Source organism: Larus michahellis, chromosome 11, assembly GCF_964199755.1.
Source record: "Larus michahellis chromosome 11, bLarMic1.1, whole genome shotgun sequence".
Taxonomy (NCBI): domain Eukaryota; kingdom Metazoa; phylum Chordata; class Aves; order Charadriiformes; family Laridae; genus Larus; species Larus michahellis.
In genome coordinates this window covers 1,550,254-1,572,019 of record NC_133906.1, presented here as the reverse complement: position 1 = coordinate 1,572,019, position 21,766 = coordinate 1,550,254, and the positions used below count along the sequence as shown (strand labels likewise).

The 21,766-nt window shown below is 52.8% G+C and overlaps 1 protein-coding gene across 8 annotated transcripts in view; it reads right to left on the bottom strand.

Annotated features, from left to right (window-relative positions):
• The window catches only part of LOC141749921 (protocadherin alpha-C2-like), a 175,749-nt gene that overhangs the window by 129,210 nt on the left and 24,773 nt on the right, over positions 1 to 21,766 (bottom strand). The window contains exon 1 of one of the 8 annotated variants that reach the window (XM_074604223.1): positions 12,169 to 14,888. The exons of 5 other annotated variants lie outside the window; for them this stretch is intronic. In XM_074604223.1, the coding sequence (XP_074460324.1) occupies positions 12,169 to 14,649 (2,481 nt within the window). In that variant the 5' untranslated portion in view covers positions 14,650 to 14,888. Of the gene's footprint in view, positions 1 to 202; positions 2,883 to 12,168; positions 14,889 to 21,766 lie in introns of those variants that run through there. 2 more of the 8 variants (XM_074604225.1, XM_074604220.1) reach the window with 2 other exon arrangements.

Genomic DNA, 21,766 nt, shown 5'->3' with positions numbered 1-21,766 from the left:
TCCCAAAAAAGCAAAAGCCGAAGGGGCTGAGGCAAGGACGCGAAGGCAGAGGGTCCCATTCACAGGTCCCATTCACATCCTTAAGCACCCGACAACCACCCACCGCCCCCGCGGGATGGGGCCACCTCCCAACAGCGACTGCCCAGGGGACGGGACGGGAGGGTTAGAAGGGGCGAGAGGCGAGAAAGGGAGGGCCACTGACCGTGTCCAGGAGAGCGGGCGCCTCCGGATGCGTCTCCTTCGCCGCGGGCACGGGCGGCGGCGGCGGCGCCGGCGGGAAGTTGGGACTGAAAACCATCAGGTCGCTCTTGCCCGCGCCGTCCGCCACGCACAGGCTCCGGCTCTGCCGCTGCGAGTACGACCAGCTCCCCACTTCGCTGGCGCACACCAGCGTCGCCGCACCGGGCCCCGACAGCACGGCCGCCCGCGGCGCCCACCGCGACGCCACGTACAGCACCACCGCCAGCAGGAACAGGCTCGACACCGCGCAGATCGCCACCACCAGCCACACGTTCGTCGCCGCAGACGACGACACCGACGCGCCGCCCTCCGCCGGACGCAGCCCTACCCCCGACAACGACGACGACGACGACGAGCCCGCGGCCGCCAGCGCCGCCTCGCCGCCCTCCACCAGCGACACGCTCAGCGTGGCCGTGGCCGAGAGCGACGGCTCCCCGTGGTCACGCACCACGATCACCAGCCGCTGCCGCGGGCCGTCCGCCTCCTCCAGCGCCCGCGCCGTGCTCACCTCGCCGCTGTACAGCCCCACGCGGAACGGGCCCTTCCCCCGCGGCTCCCACAGCTCGTAGCGCAGCCACGCGTTGTAGCCCGAGTCCGCGTCCACCGCCCGGATCTTCGCCACCACCTGCCCCGCCGGCGTCCCCCACGACGCCCACGCCCACACCGACCCCGACCCCGGCACCGACGCCGCCTCCGACGACGACCCGGACCACGCGCCGCCGCCCGACGCCGGCAGCAGCGCCGGCGCGTTGTCGTTCTCGTCCACCACGAAGACCTGCACCGTGGCGTTGCCGCACAGCGACGGCTCCCCCGCGTCCACCGCACGCACCTCGAACTGCAGCACCTGCACCTCCTCGTAGTCCAACGGCCGCAGCGCCCACAGCCGCCCGCTCTCCGCGTCCACCGACACGTAGCTCGACGCCGACCGCCACCCCCCGCCCGACGACGCGCCCCCGACACCCCCCTCCCACACCGAGTAGCTCACGCGCCCGTTGCCCGCCTCGTCCGGGTCCCGCGCCCACACACGCGCCAGCTCCGCGCCCGCCGCGTTGTTCTCCCGCGCCAGCACCGTGTACACCGCCTGCGCGAACGCCGGCGCGTTGTCGTTCACGTCCGACACCGGCACACGCACCCCGCGACTGGCGCGCAGCGGCGGCGACCCGCCGTCCTCCGCACGCACCTCCACCTCGTACTCCGACACCCGCTCCCGGTCCAGCGCCTCCCGCAGCACCAGCGAGTACGACCCCGCGAACGTCGACACCAGACCGAACGGCGACGCCGGCCACACCGCGCACCGCACGCGCCCGTTCGACCCCGAGTCCCGGTCCGACACGCTCAGCAGCGCCACCACCGTCCCCACCGCCGCGTCCTCCGACACCGGCACCGACAGCGACGTCACCCACACCTCCGGCGCGTTGTCGTTCACGTCCAACACCTCCAGCACCACCTTGCAGTGGCCCGACAAGGGGGGATTTCCCTGATCTGATGCATCCACTTGCAGGCGATAGACACCAACGTCCTCAAAGTCTAAGAGACCCCTAAGACGAATCTCTCCGCTGTTTCTGTCAATCTCAAAAACGGCTCTTCCATTCTGAGGGAACAAGTGCTGCAGAGAATACGAGATATTCATGTTTGTCCCCTCATCCAAATCCGTGGCGTTTACTCTCATCACTAAAGTGCCGCGTTCCGTATTTTCAGGTAGCTGAACTTTATACACCGACTGGTTGAACTGGGGCGCGTTGTCGTTGGCGTCCAGCACCGAGATCAACAGCTCCATCGTCCCCGTCAGCGACGGACGGCCACCGTCACTCGCCATCAACACCAAACGGTGCACAGGCAAAGTCTCGCGGTCCAGCGGTTTCCTGAGCACCAGGAACAAGGACTCACTGTCTTCCTCCGTTTTCTGCAAATCCAGAGAGAAGCTCTCGCTGGGGCTGAGTGTATAGGAGAGCTGCGCGTTGGCTCCGACATCTGCATCGGACGCGCCCTCCAGCGGGAACCGGGACCCCGGCAGCGACAGCTCCGCGATGCTGACGTTTTTGCGGGCGGCGGGGAAGAGCGGGGCGTTGTCGTTGATGTCGGTCACCTCCAGCTCCACGTGGAAGACGCGCAGCGGCCGCTCCACCAGCACCTCCAGGCGCAGGGCGCACGGCGCGCTCTTCCCGCACAGCTCCTCCCGGTCCAGACGCGAGCTCACCACCAGCGCCCCGCTCGCCCCGCTCACCTCCACGCTCGCACGACGGCCCTGCGACACCAGACGCAGGCGCCGCGACTCCGCTTCGCCCGCCTCCAGGCCCAGGTCCTGCGACAGACGACCCACCACCGTCCCGGCCTTGGCATCCTCCGGCACCGAGTATCGCACCTGACCAGCGACCAGCGACCACGCCGCCTGCACCACCACCACCACCCGCAACACGGAACACCAATTCACGACCATCGCCGCCGCCCAAGCAGCCGCCGCCGCCCGCACGGGCCCCGCACGGCTCCCCGCCGCCGCCCGGACGCACCGGCTCTCCTCACCGCGCCGCGCCGCCCCCCCGCGCTCACAGCCGGGCTCTCCGCCGCATCGGGGCGGAGCCGCCTCAACGCTCCCACGCCGTTTCTGAGCCTGCAGCGACACCGTGTGCTGCTCCGACGTCTCGCACGCTCTACACCACTAAACGCGTCCCCGGACCCGAGCTCCTCATCTCCTCTCCTGTGTCTTCCTTTTACCCTTTATTTTCTTCTTCCTCTCTTTCTTTCCTTTTCCATGCTTGCTTGCTGTTTGCTTCCTTAGATTCCTTTATTCCGTTCTTCCTGTTTCTGCCTTCCTTTCTCTTTCCTACGTTTTTATAATCGTTTTCTACTTTACTGCCTTCCTTCTTCTCTCTCCCTCTGCCTTCTTATCTTTCCACCTTCTTCTTCCTCTCTCTCTTCTTCATTCTTCGTTTCGTTCTTGCCCTGCCGTGCCCTGGTCTTTACTCCCCGTTCTCTTCTCCTTCCGTCCTTCTCTCTTCTTTCCTACGTTGGCAGCTCCCCAGTCGCGCCGCGGCGGACACCATCAAAGGCGGAGCCATCAGCGCCAATTACGGGACATTCGCGCCGGAGATCGGTACTTTAACCAAGGCGGAGGCTGTTAGGGACCAGTTCAGCGTCTAGAGAATATCGTGCTGCACCCTGGTAGTCTCCTTCATCATTTCTTTTCTTTCTCATCTTTCTCATCTTCCTTCCTTTATTACCTCCTTGCCTCATTTATTCCTTCCTTGTTTTTTTATTTCCTTTTTTTTAACATTTATTTTGTTTTCCTCCTTCTTTCCTTGCTTCTTGCCTTCTTGCTTTCTTCCTCTCCCTACCCTCCTTTCTCGGTCCTGTGATAGCATCGGTGCATGCTAGTAAACTCCTTTATCGTTTCTTCCTTTATCTTCTTTCTTTCTATTCCTTGCTTCATACTTTTTTTCTCTTGATCGCTTTTCCTTCTACTCCTTGCTTCGAACTTTCTTTCTCTCTATTGCTTTTCTTTCTCTCTATTGTGCCCTCCTTCTTTCTCTTCTGTGTCCCCTTACTCCTTCTCTTCTTTTTCCTGTCCTACCCTCCCATTCTCTTCTCCCATTTACCAGTCTGTTTTCTATATGACTACATCACACCTGCCATGGATCATGGACATGCCCTCAGGCGATATCTCTTTCCTTTTCCTCACTACTTCTCATCAAGCCTTTACACCATGTCCCTGAGTACCAAGAATGCCTACGTCCTCAACTCCATTAACCATGCAGAGATAACATTACTGCGAGATAGCAATCTCCTCTATCATTTGTTTGTTTGTTCATTTCCTTTTTCATTCGTTCCCTCCTTCCTTACTTCCTTTTTTCTTCCTCCTTTCTTTCTCCCTTGCTTCTTTTTACCTGGCACAGATTCTTTCCTATCCTGCTTCCTCGTCCACACCCCCGCTGGCAGCTACCTAGATGTCTCCAGCACAGCGGCGAAAACCATCAAAGACGGAGCCATCAGACTGGGCGTCAATTACGCGACATCAGTGCTGGAGGTCGGTACTCTAACCAAGGCGAGGCTGTTAGGGACCAGTTCAGCGTCTAGAGGAAGCCACGCTGCCACCTTGTTGTCTCCTTCGTCATTTCTGCCTTTATTTCTCATCTTCCTTGCTTTATTTATTCCATCCTTTTTCTTTCTTTTTCCTCCATCTTTCCTTCTTTCCTTCCATCTAGCATTTCTGCCTTCTGTCTTCTTTCTCTCCCTCACCACCTTTCTATGTACAGTGATAGCATCCGTGCATGCTACTAAATTCACTTATACTTTCTTCCTTTCTTTATCTTCTTTCTCTCAATTGCTTCCTTCGAACTTTCTTTCTCTCTATTGCTTTTCTTACTCTCTATTGTTCCCTCCTTCTTTCTCTTCTGTATCCCCTTACTCCTTCTCTTCTTTTTCCTATCCTGGACCTCCCCTTATTTTCTTCCCTTTCCCAGTATATTTTCTATGTGACTACATCACAACTGCCGCCATGGATCACAGCACATGGCCTCAGGCGAGAGCTCTTTCCTCTTCCTCACCACTTTTCATCAAGCTTTACACAGCGTCGCTGAGTACCAAGGATGCCAAGGTTCTCAGTTCCATTAACCATGCCTACATAACATTGCTACATGCTAGTAACATACTCTATCATTTGGTCCCTCCCTACCTCCTTCCTTCCTTCCTCTCTCCCTCCCTTCCTTTTTCTTCCTCCTTTCTTTCTCCCTTGCTTCCTTTTTGCCTTGCATAGATTTCTTCCCTTCCTGCTTCCTTTCTCCTTCTTTCCTTCTTCCTTTCTCTTTCTTCCTCTCTTCTGTGTTCTTCTTTTTCTATTTTCCTCTCTCCTCCTTCTTGTCTTTCTCTTCCTTTTTCTTTTCTTCTCTGTCCTGTCCTTATCTTCCCTCCCATTGTCTTCTGCGTCCATCCTTCTCTCTTCTTTTCCCCCTTTAAAAAAATATTTTCCACATCACTAAACCACACTTGCTATGAAGCATAGAAATGCCCCTTGACAAGAGTTCTCATTCCCCTACACTTCTGCCTTCCATGCCTCCACATGGAGAACAAGCTTCCTGCTTTGCTATGGTCTATGCAATACAGACAGACTGCCCCTGCACGTCCCCATTTCTTCTAAAGGAAGACAACAACCTTCAGCCTCCAGTCCACTCAACCACCCACCAAATAACACAGCAAGGCAATCATATGGCAAAGAACAGACCTGCTACACCACAACAGAACCCACCACCCTCGGAAACACAAGCCCCACGTACTTGGACATCCGCACAAATAGGTTTCAATGAGCACAAACAACTTAAGGGAGTCTTTCCTTCAGGCACTCAAACCCATCACAGACCAGCAAGAAAATCCTCCAAGATGGTATCTCAGGGAAGAGCTGTTCCTCTGGCCTCATTTTCCACCTGCACGTTGAATGGCAAGCTCTTGCTGTCTCGTTCAGGCAGGCATGCACTGCCAGAACAACACAACAAGATCCTCAGTACCCAGGGACATTAGTCCCCAAGAATACCGGTCCTTCATCACCATGAAACACAGCCAGACAAAAGCCACCAAGGTAACACCATGACATTTTCACTGAGAACATCCCCACAACACCCGACACATCCACCCAGAGAAATGCACTGCGATCCCTCCTCCCTCCATGCTTGCTGCCGTCTGCTCACACTGTGCCTGCAAGTGGAAGGAAAGGAACAAGGGCAGGCAGTGGTGCTTTGCTGCTCCAAGCCTACAGACTTTACAATCCAGGCAATATTTTATCCACCCAACATAAAGATAACACCACTGAACAGGAATAAAAGTACACCTGTCTCTCAAACGCACCTTCTTAAGGTATCATTGACTTACCTGGCTGCTTCTTCAGAATAACAAGCATCTTCAAGACAGGAGAATTGGTTCTAAGGGACATTTCCTTTAATATTATCAGAGACTTCCTGGGGACCGGAACAGAAAAAAATCGGTTCTGCAGAAGCCTTGAAATCACTGGACAGTGTGTAGTGCTCCCTTATGCACTTCCGTCACAGAGGAAGTAGAAGGGACACCTGAAAGCTAAGGACATTCTCTCAACTTCAACCTCAGCTCAAGAGAATTGAAAAGCCGTTCCCCACACTGATGCCAAATGGCACAAAGCTCTACAAGCAGGCAGCTGCAAAATTCTGCCGTCTGCATCTCATCCACTGTTACCAACACATTGCCAATGTGAGAGAAGAAAAACTAAAAGGGTGGGAATTTTGGCTGAGAGTAGCTAACCAAAGGAATCCATTCCACTGGTTTGAAACACAAGGCTTGCCAACATCTTGAATAGAGACAGCACTTCACCTGCCTAGCAAGGCAGAGAGATGAGCAGGGAGATGAACAAGGAGAGCTTTACAGAGGACAAAGTGATCCAAACTTCAAAACCCACCACTTTGACTAACAACATAACATGTTCAAGAGCAAATGATTAAAGAAACCTATGGCAGATGTCTTCACATCACATAGGAATCCAACGGAGGACAAAAGGGTGTGGGGACGCGCAGAACTTCTGGAGGACCTGAGAGGATCCCGAGCAAGTACGGCTCCACATCAGGCCTCTTCTCAAGGTTTTCTATGGGCATCTTCTACAACACGCCATGGGAAATGAGATCTCCAGCTAAGCGGACGTTCTCCACTCCTTCCACAATGACACAGACCATTACACAGACACCCAGCATCTCCGTTTCCATCAGGCAAGACTCTTCCCCACTCAAAGTCATCCTCCCAGGGACACATGCCCAGGCACAACTCTGGGCCACTAGGAGCATCACTGACACAATACCCAGACATTGCTCCACCACAATAACATGCCCCAGCTCTCAACACCACTCTGAGCATCACCCAGGCCTTCGCATATGCTCACCTTCCCTCATCATCGGCACAAAGAACATATGCACAGATGCCAAGGCACTCACTCTCTGGCAGACGCTTTCCAGATACCTGAGCTTCACCTGAAATACTTTCTGCCTTTTCAGCATTTTCAGGTGCAAACTCTACAGAGCTGCACATTACTGTTCATAAAGATTCTGTGATTAGAGCCGTGAAAGAGCTGTGACAGCTCAGATCTCAGTCCGCACAGATTATATTCTTCAAGAGAACCACACCAAACACCAATGCAGAAGCTCACTCAGAATAGCAACAGGGTGGGAAAATTTGTACCATAGAAAAGCAGAGCTGGGCTGCTCTGCAGGGTTATGCAGGAATGCACACGCATCAGAATGAGCCAAGAGTAATAGGACACACCATCTCTTCTGAGGCCACCCGTGCAAGTGCACAAGTAGGGAATTCAGGAGCACAAAGATTATATTCATCCCTTCATGCCCCTTTACAAATCCTGCCTTAGGAGGAGAAAGGAATCATCATGGCAACATCAATGGTTCTGGAAGATTCTGTTGATGCCCATCACAACACCAGAACAGCAGACTGCAGTACTACAAACCCACTACACTTTTTCACAATACAAGAGGGAAAAGAAAAGCTCCATCAGACTGTATCCAGCAGTCTCCATATCACTCCCTCTCACCACATATCACCTCTGTTAGGCCGACAGCAGCACAAGGGACTTTCTCTGGTGGGAGATATTCATAACATCAAAAGACATTGTGGGCATTTCAATACCACATTTTATCTCAAGATCACAAAGGCCTCCAACTCCAGACCCTTGGAGCCTCAGAAAGGATCCTGAAAAAGAACACTCTGTGCCCACCCTGCATCATGCTTTCCTCTAGTCACCCTCCTATTCATCACTCTGGGACAGGTCTTCTCAAGGCAAGGACATCATCTCCCATTCTTGTCTTCTTATGACATGCCTCATCATTTTTCACAAGGATTTCCGTAGTGTTTCTATGATAGAATACCAGGGCTGGGTTGCTGTGCAGAGTTTGTTGTACACCTGCACATATCAGAACGAGATTGTATTGACAAGAGGATAGACCATCATTGATGATGCCACCTGTGCAAGTGACTAAGTATAAGGTTAAGTCACAGGCCCAAAGGTCACACCCTCCTCCTTACCTTCTCGTGTGCTTATGACATGGCCCATGGTTTTCTCAAGGATTTCCAGTTCTCTCACACAAGGCTTCCCACTGCTCAAGGTTACTTTCACATCACAAAATGACTGGGCCCTATTCTGTGACACTGACACATTCGCCTCTGCCACATGCCACAGTTCCCTTTCCCACCTCAACGCTCAAGCTGACTTTTCATACCCTCATTGGAATATCAATGAGAGCACCAGAAAAAACATACAGATGGAATCACAAACTCTCTGCAGAGGACCCTTCATGTCTGGCAATGCTTCAGCAATTTCAGAGGAAAATGTAACATGACTTTTGTAGAGACCATGTCAGGACAACTCTAATAGAAATGGGCATTGATTTCACACTGAGAGAGGAAAACCCTCTTGTTGACAAGAACACCAATCTAGCGGATGATATCTACTGTGTAGCACAATTGGGTTGAGAGGGGTTTTGTTGTTGAAAAGAGAATTTCCAGGCAATTTTTAAGGGTGTTGCTACTAATGCAAATAACGAAAGAATATGAGAACAGGTCAGTGCACATCAAGCCACCAGTCCAGCCAGGAATGCAAGTTCACAGGACATTGTGGGCATGTCAGTACCGCACGCTATCTCAAGACACAGAAGGGCTCCAACTTCAGACACCCTGGGAGCCTTTGAGAGGATCCTGGGCAGGAAGATTCGGTGCCCTTCCTGCCTCATGCGCTTCTCTAGGCATCCTCCATTCCCCATTCTGGGATGTGTGTTCTCAAGACAAACAGATCATCTCCCACTATTGCCTTATGACATGGACCATGGTCTTCCCAAGGATTTCCAGTTCCTTCACACAAGTCTTCCCACTGCTCAAGGTCACCCTTCACAACAAGAGATGGACATGCCCTACTCCCACATTTACCTCTGCTACAAGACACAGCTTCCTTTCCCACCTCAGGGCTCACTCCAGATTTTCCAAACCCTTCCCAGCAATGAGACCACCATAAAAAAACATGTGGATGGTGGTGTCATTTAGACCACATCCAGCAGACTCTCTAATCTTTCTAAAGGTGATACCAGAACAGCTCTAGATGACAATGGCATTCATAGAATCATGGAACTGTCTAGGTTGGAAGGGACCTTTCAGATCATCGAGTCCAACCATTAACCTAACACTCACAAAAACCATCATGAAACCGTATCTCTAAGCACTACATCCACCCATCTTTCAAATACTCCCAGGGATGATGATTCCACCACTTCCCTGGGCAGCCTGTTCCAGTGCTTAATAACCCTTTCAGTCGAAACATTTTTCTTAATATCTAATCTAAACTTACCCTGGCACAACTTGAGGCCGTCTCCTCTTGTCCTATCACCTGTTACTTAGGAGAAGAGACTGAGCTCCCCCTCGCTACAGGTCATTGTAGAGAGCAAAAGGTCTTCCCTCAGACTCCTTTTCTCCAGGATACACAACCCCACTCCCTCAGCCACACCTCATAAGACTTGATCTCCAGACCCCTCACAACCTCATTGCCCTTCTCTGGACACGATCCAGCACCTCAATGTCTTTCTTGTTGTGAGGGGCCCAAAACTGGACACAGCACTCCAGGTGGGGCCTTACCAGTGCCGAGTACAGAGGGACGATCACTTCCATAGTCCTGCTGACATTATTCCCAATGCCGGCCAGGATGCTCTTGGCCTTCTTGGCCACCCAGGCACACTGCTGGCTCACATTCAGCCAGCAGTAAACCAACACCCCCAGGTCCTTTTCTGCCAGGCAGCTCTCCAGCCACTCTGCCCCAAGCCTCTAGTGCTGCATGGGGGTTGGTGTAATCCAAGAACAGGACACGGCACTTGGCCTTCTTCAACCTCATGCCATTGGCCTCAGCCCATCAATCCAGCCTGTCCACATCCCTCTGCAGAGCCTTTCTACCCTCAAGCAGGTCCACACTCCTGCCCAACTTGGTGTTGGCTGCAAACTTACTGAGGGTGCCTTCGATCCCCTCGTCCAGATCATTCATAAAGATATAAAGAGAACAGGCCACAGTACCAAGCCCTGCGGAACACCACTCCTGACCCACTGACAACTGGATTTAACTCCGTTCACCACCACTCTCTGCGCCCGGCCCTCCAGCCACTTTTTTACCTAGCGCAGAGTACTCCCGTCCAAGCCACGGGCAAACAGTTTCTCCAGCAGAATGCTGTGGGAAACCCTATCAAATGCTTTACATAAGTCGAGATAAACAACATCCACAGCCTTTCCCTCATCCACCAAGCGGGTCACTTTGTCACAGAAGGAGATCAGGTTTGTCAAGCAGGACCTGCCTTTCCTGAACCCATGCTGACTGGGCCTGATCACATGGTTGTCCTCCATGTGCCACATAATGGCACTCAGGGTGATCTGTTCCATGACCTTCCCAGGCAACAAGGTCAGACTGACAGGCCTGTACTTCCCCAGATCCTCCTTCCAGCCCTTCTTGTGGATCGGCGTCATTCATTTCATGCTATGACAGTACAAACCAAACACTGACAAGCACCCCAATTCAACAGATTCTATTGATTCTGTAGGAGACTTTGGGGTTTGGGGTTTTGTTATCAGGGGATTTGTTTGTTGGTTGGTAGGGCTTTTGTGTTAAAAAGAAGGTTTACGGGTCTCTTGTGACGGTGTGGCTGCAGATACAAATCCTGAAAAACATCATAAAAGCCAGCGTACATCATGCCACTTCTCTGGTCAGGAACACGAGTCCACAAGCATTCCCATCAGTGAGAGCACCATAAAAAACATAGAGATGGTATCATATACACTGTGTTCAACAGACTCGCTGTAGTTGACACTTCATGTTTTGCAATGCTTCAGCTATACCAGATGGAAATGTTACACACCTCGGCGCTCTGTTACAACATCTGAAATGTTACACAGTTATTTGTAGAGATGGTGTCAGGATAGCTCTGGCAATGGGCATAGGTTTCCTTCTGTGAGAGAACAACCCAAATGTTGATGAGCACAGCACTGCAATGGATAATATCTAACATATGGGACAATTTGGGGTTTTTTTTTGAAAAGAAGGTTTCCAGGGCTTCCATAAGGCTGACAATGTTGATGCAAATATTGAAAGACTCTCAAAAGAGCCCTGCGTACATCACATCCCGTCACTTCTCCACACAGGAACGGCAATCTATAACATGGATTGGGGCAGCAGGAAAAGAAAATTCCCCTTTCTGACACCTACCTTGGGTCACACTCCCCTCCCTGAACACTTTATTCTAGAATGTAAAGTAACACCACAGGTGGAAAAAGAACATAGGAAAAGTCCACAACGCCATCCCTACTTTCTGAAAGACTCTGGTGGGTGAATAAAAATCACAAAATCACAGCACGGGGGCAGAAGATCCTGAAGTCCAATGGTCACCCTGAGTCACAAACTTGAAAAGCACAATCAAAGTAGAGGAGGACAGAGTATTCGACGAGAAACCACAGCTGCAACCAGCACAGTCATCAGACAGCAAAGGTAATAAGGCACTAAATACAGCCAGGGGGACTGTCACCACCACAGCCTGAGACTCTTGTACTCCTTCAGCAAGCTCGGGTGGAAATGCTACACACCAGCAAGCCGATGGCATTACACCTCTCGTCGCAATCACACTCACACCCGCAACATTAAATCTCAGCTGCATCGGGAAAAGTTACTGGGTGCTGCAATACACTTAACTTTTCCCCAGAAAGCAAGAGCCGAAGGGGCTGTGGCAAGGACGCGAAGGCAGAGGGTCCCATTCACAGGTCCCATTCACATCCTTAAGCACCCGACAACCACCCACCGCCCCCGCGGGATGAGACACCCCTCCCAACAGCGACTGCCCAGGGGACGGGACAGGAGGGTTAGAAGGGGCGATAGCCGAGAAAGGGAGGGCCACTGACCGTGTCCAGGAGAGCGGGCGCCTCCGGATGTGTCTCCTTCGCCGCGGGCACGGGCGGCGGCGGCGGCGGCGGGAAGTTGGGGCTGAAAACCATCAGGTCGCTCTTGCCCGCGCCGTCCGCCACGCACAGGCTCCGGCTCTGCCGCTGCGAGTACGACCAGCTCCCCACTTCGCTGGCGCACACCAGCGTCGCCGCACCGGGCCCCGACAGCACGGCCGCCCGCGGCGCCCACCGCGACGCCACGTACAGCACCACCGCCAGCAGGAACAGGCTCGACACCGCGCAGATCGCCACCACCAGCCACACGTTCGTCGCCGCAGACGACGACACCGACGCGCCGCCCTCCGCCGGACGCAGCCCTACCCCCGACAACGACGACGACGACGACGAGCCCGCGGCCGCCAGCGCCGCCTCGCCGCCCTCCACCAGCGACACGCTCAGCGTGGCCGTGGCCGAGAGCGACGGCTCCCCGTGGTCACGCACCACGATCACCAGCCGCTGCCGCGGGCCGTCCGCCTCCTCCAGCGCCCGCGCCGTGCTCACCTCGCCGCTGTACAGCCCCACGCGGAACGGGCCCTTCCCCCGCGGCTCCCACAGCTCGTAGCGCAGCCACGCGTTGTAGCCCGAGTCCGCGTCCACCGCCCGGATCTTCGCCACCACCTGCCCCGCCGGCGTCCCCCACGACGCCCACGCCCACGCCCACACCGACCCCGACCCCGGCACCGACGCCGCCTCCGACGACGACCCGGACCACGTGCCGCCGCCCGACGCCGGCAGCAGCGCCGGCGCGTTGTCGTTCTCGTCCACCACGAAGACCTGCACCGTAGCGTTGCCGCACAGCGACGGCTCCCCCGCGTCCACCGCACGCACCTCGAACTGCAGCACCTGCACCTCCTCGTAGTCCAACGGCCGCAGCGCCCACAGCCGCCCGCTCTCCGCGTCCACCGACACGTAGCTCGACGCCGACCGCCACCCCCCGCCCGACGACGCGCGCCCGACACCCCCCTCCCACACCGAGTAGCTCACGCGCCCGTTGCCCGCCTCGTCCGGGTCCCGCGCCCACACATGCGCCAGCTCCGCGCCCGCCGCGTTGTTCTCCCGCGCCAGCACCGTGTACACCGCCTGCGCGAACGCCGGCGCGTTGTCGTTCACGTCCGACACCGGCACACGCACCCCGCGACTGGCGCGCAGCGGCGGCGACCCGCCGTCCTCCGCACGCACCTCCACCTCGTACTCCGACACCCGCTCCCGGTCCAGCGCCTCCCGCAGCACCAGCGAGTACGACCCCGCGAACGTCGACACCAGACCGAACGGCGACGCCGGCCACACCGCGCACCGCACGCGCCCGTTCGACCCCGAGTCCCGGTCCGACACGCTCAGCAGCGCCACCACCGTCCCCACCGCCGCGTCCTCCGACACCGGCACCGACAGCGACGTCACCCACACCTCCGGCGCGTTGTCGTTCACGTCCAACACCTCCAGCACCACCTTGCAGTGGCCCGAAAGGGGGGGTGTGCCCTTGTCTGTTGCTTTAACGTGCAGGTCGTAGAATGCAACTGTCTCAAAGTCCAGGGCGCCCCTCAGTCTGATCTCCCCACTGTCGGCATCGATGCTGAATACATCTGAGGCCGAGGCAGGAACAATAGTATCAATTTCATAAAGCACTTCTCGATTACTTCCCATGTCCGGATCCGTGGCGTTCACCCGGGCAACCACTATACCCTCTAGGGTGTCTTCGGGAAAATGTACGTTGTACACCGACTGGTTGAACTGGGGCGCATTGTCGTTGGCGTCCAGCACCAAGATCAACAGCTCCATTGTGCCCGTCAGCGACGGACGGCCACCGTCACTCGCCATCAACACCAAACGGTGCACAGGCAAAGTCTCGCGGTCCAGCGCTTGCGTCAGAACCAGAAACAGGGATTTACTGCGCGAGTTACTGTTTTCTTCTTCTATTTTGAAATACTCGCTGGGGCTAAGTGTATAGGAGAGCTGCGCGTTGGTTCCGATATCTGCATCCGACGCGCCCTCCAGCGGGAACCGGGACCCCGGCACGGTGGTTAATTCAGCCATGCTGAGGTTTTTACGGGCGGCGGGGAAGAGCGGAGCGTTGTCGTTGATGTCGGTCACCTCCAGCTCCACGTGGAAGACGCGCAGCGGCCGCTCCACCAGCACCTCCAGGCGCAGGGCGCACGGCGCGCTCTTCCCGCACAGCTCCTCCCGGTCCAGACGCGAGCTCACCACCAGCGCCCCGCTCGCCCCGCTCACCTCCACGCTCGCACGACGGCCCTGCGACACCAGACGCAGGCGCCGCGACTCCGCATCGCCCGCCTCCAGGCCCAGGTCCTGCGACAGACGACCCACCACCGTCCCGGCCTTGGCTTCCTCCGGCACCGAGTACCGCACCTGACCAGCGACCAGCGACCACGCCGCCTGCACCACCACCACCACCCGCAACACGGAACACCAACTCACGACCATCGCCGCCGCCCAAGCAGCCGCCGCCGCCCGCACGGGCCCCGCACGGCTCCCCGCCGCCGCCCGGACGCACCGGCTCTCCTCACCGCCCCGCGCCGCCCCCCCGCGCTCACAGCCGGGCTCTCCGCCGCACCGGGGCGGAGCCGCCTCAACGCTCCCACGCCGTTTCTGAGCCTGCAGCGACACCGTGTGCTGCTCCGACGTCTCGCACCCTCCCCGCCACTGACCGCGTCCCCGAACCCGGGCTCGTCACCTCCTCTCTCATCCCTTTCTTCCGTTCTCCTCTTTGTTTTTCTTCGTTCTTTTTTTCCCTTCTTTTTTGCTCTTTCCTTCTTCCTATTTCTTTTTTTTTTCCCTTTTTGTTCGCCTTTTTCCCTTCAGTTCTCTATTTTCATTCGTTTCTGTTCTTCCTCATTTCTTTATTACCTTTTTCCTTTTCTCGGTCCATTTTTTCTTCCTTTTCTTCCTTCTCTACCTTGTTCTTTTCACTCTTCCTCTGCCGTACTCTAGTCTGTAGACTGGGTGCTTACTAGTCCCCTCCTGCTCCGCGGCGGACACTATCAAAGACGGAGCCATCAGCGCTAATTACATGTACCGTCAGCGCGCGAGCGCGCGACTCTATCGAAGACGAAGGCTCTTAGAGATCAACTCTCCTCAGCGTCTACAATATCGCTGCACTCTTGTCGTCTCCTTCATGATTTCTTCTGTTCTTTCTCTATTTTCTTCTTTCCTTTATTACTTCCTTGCATCATTTCTTCCTGCCTTCCTTTTTTCTTTCTTACTTTTCCCTCCTTCTTTCTTTATTTCCTTCATTCTTTCTTTTCCTCACCACCTTTCTGTGGACAGTGAGTATTTATTTTCTCTTCATCTCTTTATCTTCTTTTTCTCTATTGCCTCCTTACTTCCTGTTTGCTATTCTCTCTCTCTGTTCTTCCCTCATCCCTTCTCTATCCCCTTACTCCCTCTCTGCAGTCCTGTCCTCCAGCTCTCTTCTTCTTTCCTCTTTGCCTCTGCTTTCTCTCCTTTACCAGTATATATTCTAATATGACTACATCACACCCTCATGGAGAACAGACATGCTGTCATGCAAGGGCTCTTTCCCCTTCCTCACCACTTTTCATCATGACTTACACAGCGTCCCACAGTACCAAGGATGCCGAGCTCCTCAACTCCATTAACCATGCACAGATAATATCGGTGCGTGCTGGTCATCTCCTCTGTCCTCTCTTCCTTCATTCATTCCTTTCTTGCTTCTTTTTCCTTCTTTCATTTTCCCTTTCCTCCTTTTTCCTTCTATAGACTACGACCTTTCCTCTGTCCTTTCTCATGTTTTCCTTCTTCTTATCCCTTTGGTCGTCTCTTCCTTTCCCTTCCATACTCACACTTTTTCTCTTTTTTTTTGTCCTCTTCCTTTTCTTTCTCTTCCTTTTTCTTTCATGCTCTATCCTGACCCATCCTTGCCTCCTGTTCTCTTCTGCTTCCATCCTTCTCTCTTCTTTTCTTTTTTCCCTTTAACAGAATTGTCTTCCACATGGCTACACCACACTTGCCATGAAGCATGGAAATGGCCTTCGGCAAGAGTTTCCATTCCCCTCTTCTTCCGACTTACATGCCTCTGCAGGGGAACAACATTCCTGCATTCCTACAGCCTATGCAATACAGACTGTCTGCTCCTGTACCTTCCCTTCTGAAAGAAGACCACATTCTTCAGCCTCCAGTCCACTCGAGGACCCATGAAATAACACAGCAAGGCAATCATATGGCAAAGAACAGATCTGCTGCATCACAACAGAATCCACCACCCTCAGAAACACAAGTCCAGGTACTTGGGGCTTGGGCATCTGTGCAAACAGCCTCCAATGAGTCCAAAGAACACAAGGGAGTCTTTCCTTCCAGAACTCAAAACCATCACAACCCACCATGACAACTCCCCAGGAAGGCTGAAAAAGCACAGGGCTACCACAGCTCCTGAGAACTCTGCATGGATCTAGATGAAGACTTATTCTTTTGGCCTCGTTTTCAACCTGCACAATGAATGGCAAGCTCTTGCTGTCCCTTTCAGGCAGGCATGCACTGCCAGAACAACACACAGAGAACCCAGAACCACAGTATCCAGCGGCATTAGTCCCCACAGAACACCTCTCACTCATTAGCATTACAATCCAGGCAATATTCAGTCCATCCAACATAAAGATATAACCACTGAAGAGGAACAAAAGTACATCTCTCAGACTCATCTTCTTTAGGTAAGAGCGACTCACCTGTAGCATCACTGGTGGTTACTTTCCAGAATAAGAAACATTTTCAGGGCAGGAGAATTGGTTCTAAGGCACATTTTCCCTTAACATTATCAGAGATTTCTGGGGAACCTGGACAGAAAAAAAATCACATTCTGCAAAAGCCTCAAAATCACTGAGCAACAATCAGTGCTTATGTGCTTCTATCACAGGGGAAGCAGAAGGGACACCTGAAAGCTAAGGATATTCTCTCAACGTCAACCTCAGCTCAAGACAGTGGAAAAGTCTTCCCCCACACTGATGCCAAACAGCCCAAAGCTTTGTAATCAGGCAGCTGTGAAAATTTTATCATCTGCACCTCATTCATGGTTACCAGCACACTGTCAATGTGAGAGAAGGAAAACCAAATGCGTGGAAATTTCTGCTGAGAGAAGAAAACCAAAGAACCCAATTCCATTTTATTGAAACGCAAGGTTTGGCACAATCTTGAATATTGAGAGTGCTTCTTCCCCTGCCTACCAAGAGAGATGAGCGCAGAGATGACTGAGGAGTGCTTGGCATAAGGCAGACAAAGTGATCCAAATTTCAAAAACCACCTGTTGGACCAACAACATACCACATTCAGGAGCAAATAATTAAAGGAAATAGTGGCAGATGTCTTCATATCACACATGAATACCATGGAGGACAAAAGGGTGACTGATGTCAGAACTTCAGGAGGACCTGAGAGGATCCTGGGCACGCAACTCAGTGCATCAGGCCTCTTCTCAAGGTTTTCTATTGGCATCCTCTATGACATGCCATGGGAAATGAGATTTCCAGCTAAATGGACATTCTCCAGTACTTCACCAATGACACAGAACGTGTTCTACCCAGCACCTCCATTTCCCTCAGGAAAGACTCTTCCTCAGTCAAAGTCACCCTCCCAGTGATGCATACCCAGGCCCTACTCCATGACACGAAGAGCATCACTGCCGCAGTACTCAGACATTGCTCCAACAAAATAACATGCCCCAGCCCTCAATACCACGCGGAGAATGACCCAGGCCTTTACACATCCTCATCTTCCCTCATCATCAGCACAAAGACTATAGAGATGGATGCAAAGGCACTCACTTTTTGGCAGACTCTTCCCAGATGCCTGAACTTCACACAAAGTACTTTCTGCCTTTTCAGCATTTTCAGGTGCAAACTCCACAGAGCTGCACATTACAGTTCTTAAAGATTCTGTCATTACAGCTGTGACACCTCAGATCCCAGTCCACACAGATTTGATTCTTCAAGAGAAACACACCAAATGCTAAAGTCTAAGTGTGCTCACAATATCAATGGTGTAGGAAAATTTGTACCATAGAAAAGCAGAGCTGGGCAGCTCTGCAGGGTTTGGTGTGTACTTGCACATATCAGAAGGAGTCATGTGTAATACGACAAAGCATCTCTACTGAGGTGACTGTTCTCTACCGAGGCCCCTGTTCAGGTGCACAAGTAGAGGTATTCGAGAGTACAAAAATTATACCCACCTCATCATCGTGTGCCTTTAAAAATCCTGCCTGCGGAGCACAGAATCATCATGGGAACATCAGTGGTGGTGGAAGCTGCTACAGATGCCGCCACTACACAAGGACAGCAGACTGAAGCTCTACCCTCCCACTACACCCTTCCCAAAACAAGTGGAAAAAGGTCCATCAGCTAGTATTCAGCAGTCTGCATGTCTCCCCCTCTTACCAACACAGAGCCTACATCAGGACAACAGAAGCACAAGGGGCTGTCTCTGGTGCAAGATATTCTTAACCTCAAAAGACATTGTGAGCATTTCAATGCAACTTTCTGTCACAACACCGGTAAGTCCTCAAAGTCCAGACCTTTGGAGCCTGTGAAAGCATCCAGCAGAAGAATACTCTGAAGCCATCCTGCCTCATGCTTCCTTCTAAGCATCCCCCATTCCCCACTCTGGGACATGTGTTCTCAAGACAAGCACATCTCCCATTCTTGTATGCTTATGACATGACTCTTGGGCTTGCCCAAGGATTTCCAAACCTTTTCTATGACAGAAAACCAGTGCTGGGCTGCTCTGCAGGGTTTTGCATGTACGTGCATGTATCAGAACACATTGGTGATAAGAGGACACACCATCTCTGTCGATGCCACTGGTGCAAGTATAAAAGTAGGGGAAGTCAAACTCCTTCTCTGCCCTTACAAATCCTTCCTGAGGAGGCTCAAGGAACCATCATGACAATATCAACAGCTGCTGAAGCTCATTTACACGCCCACCACAACACAATGACAGCAGATTGAAGCACTACCCTCCCACAACACCTTTCCCAAGACAGCAGTGAAAGTGTTCATCAAACAGTATTCCACAGTCTGCACCTCAACCCCCACTTACCAACATATTGCCACCTCGGGTAGGCAGCAGCACAAGGGATTGTCTCTGGTAGGAAATGTGGACATTGCGGGCATTTCAATACCACACACTACCTCAAGATCCATAAGGCCTCCAACTCCAGATGCCTTTAGACCCTGAGAAAGGAGCCTTGGCAGCAACACTCTCTGCCCATCCTGACTCGTGCGCTCCTCTAGGCATCCTCTCTTCAATAGTCTGTGACATGCATTCTCAACACAAGCACATCATCTCCCATTCTTGTCCTCTTATGACACAGCCCATTGTTTTCCCAAAAATTTCCAGTTCCTTCACACAAGGCTTCCAATAAGCAAGGGCAGCCTTCACGTCACGTAATGGCCAGGCCTTACACAGTGCCACTGCCACGTTCACCTCTGTCACATGCCACAATTCCCTTTCCCACCTAAATGCTCAAATGACTTTTGTTTACCATTACTATCCATGACAGCACCATAAAAAACATACAGAAAGTACCATACACATGGTGTCCAGCAAACTCTCGGCAGTTGACCCTTCAGGCAATACTTCAGCAATTTCAGAGGGGAATGTTACAGACCTGAGAGCAATAGTCTTTGTAGAGGTCATGTCGGCACAACTCTAATAGCAATAGGCACTGATTTCATGCTGAGAGAAGCCAACCCTCTTGTTGACAAGAACACCAATCTAGCGGATGATATCTACTGTGTAGCACAATTGGGTTGAGAGGGGTTTTGTTGTTGAAAAGAGAATTTCCAGGCAATTTTTAAGGGTGTTGCTACTAATGCAAATAACGAAAGAATATCAAAACAGGTCAGTGCACATCAAGCCACCAGTCCAGCCAGGAATGCAAGTTCACAGGACATTGTGGGCATGTCAGTATCGCACGCTATCTCAAGACACAGAAGGGCTCCAACTTCAGACACCCTGGGAGCCTGTGAGAAGATCCTGGGCAGGAAGATTCGGTGCCCTTCCTGTCTCATGCGCTTCTCTAGGCATCCTCCATTCCCCATTCTGGGATGTGTGTTCTCAAGACAAACAGATCATCTCCCACTATTGCCTTATGACATGGACCATGGTCTTCCCAAGGATTTCCAGTTCCTTCACACAAGTCTTCCCACTGCTCAAGGTCACCCTTCACAACAAGAGATGGACATGCCCTACTCCCACATTTACCTCTGAAACATGACATAGTTTCCTTTCCCACCTCAGGGCTCACTCCAGCTTTTGCAGACCCTAGGAACACTGGTGGCTCAAATTCAGCCAGCAGTCAACCAACACCCCCAGGTCCTTTTCTGCCAGGCAGCTCTCCAGCCACTCTGCCCCAAGCCTCTAGTGCTGCATGGGGGTTGGTGTAATCCAAGAACAGGACACGGCACTTGGCCTTCTTCAACCTCATGCCATTGGCCTCAGCCCATCAATCCAGCCTGTCCACATCCCTCTGCAGACCCTCAAGCAGGTCCACACTCCCACCCACCTTGGTGTTGGCTGCAAACTTACTGAGGGTGCCTTCGATCCCCTCGTCCAGATCATTCATAAAGATATAAAGAGAACAGGCCACAGTACCAAGCCCTGCGGAACACCACTCGTGACCCACTGACAACTGGATTTAACTCCGTTCACCACCACCCTCTGCGCCCGGCCCTCCAGCCACTTTTTTACCCAGCGCAGAGTACTCCCGTCCAAGCCACGGGCAAACAGTTTCTCCAGCAGAATGCTGTGGGAAACCCTATCAAAGGCTTTACATAAGTCAAGATAAACAACATCCACAGCCTTTCCCTCATCCACCAAGCGGGTCACTTTGTCACAGAAGGAGATCGGGTTTGTCAAGCAGGACCTGCCTTTCCTGAACCCATGCTGACTGGGCCTGATCACACGGTTGTCCTCCATGTGCCACATAATGGCACTCAGGGTGATCTGTTCCATGACCTTCCCAGGCAACAAGGTCAGACTGACAGGCCTGTACTTCCCCAGATCCTTCTTCCAGCCCTTCTTGTGGATCGGCATCATTCATTTCATGCTATGACAGAACAAACCAAACATTGACAAGCACCCCAATTCAACAGATTCTATTGATTCTGTAGGAGACTTTGGGGTTTGGGGTTTTGTTATCAGGGGATTTGTTTGTTGGTTGGTAGGGCTTTTGTGTTAAAAAGAAGGTTTACGGGTCTCTTGTGACGGTGTGGCTGCAGATACAAATCCTGAAAAACATCATAAAAGCCAGCGTACATCATGCCACTTCTCTGGTCAGGAACACGAGTCCACAAACATTCCCATCAGTGAGAGCACCATAAAAAACCTAGAGATGGTATCATATACACTGTGTTCAACAGACTCGCTGTAATTGATGACACTTCATGTTTTGCAATGCTTCAGCTATACCAGATGGAAATGTTACACACCTCGGCACTGTGTTACACATCTGAAATGTTACACAGTTATTTGTAGAGATGGTGTCAGGATAGCTCTGGCAATGGGCATAGGTTTCCTTCTGTGAGAGAACAAC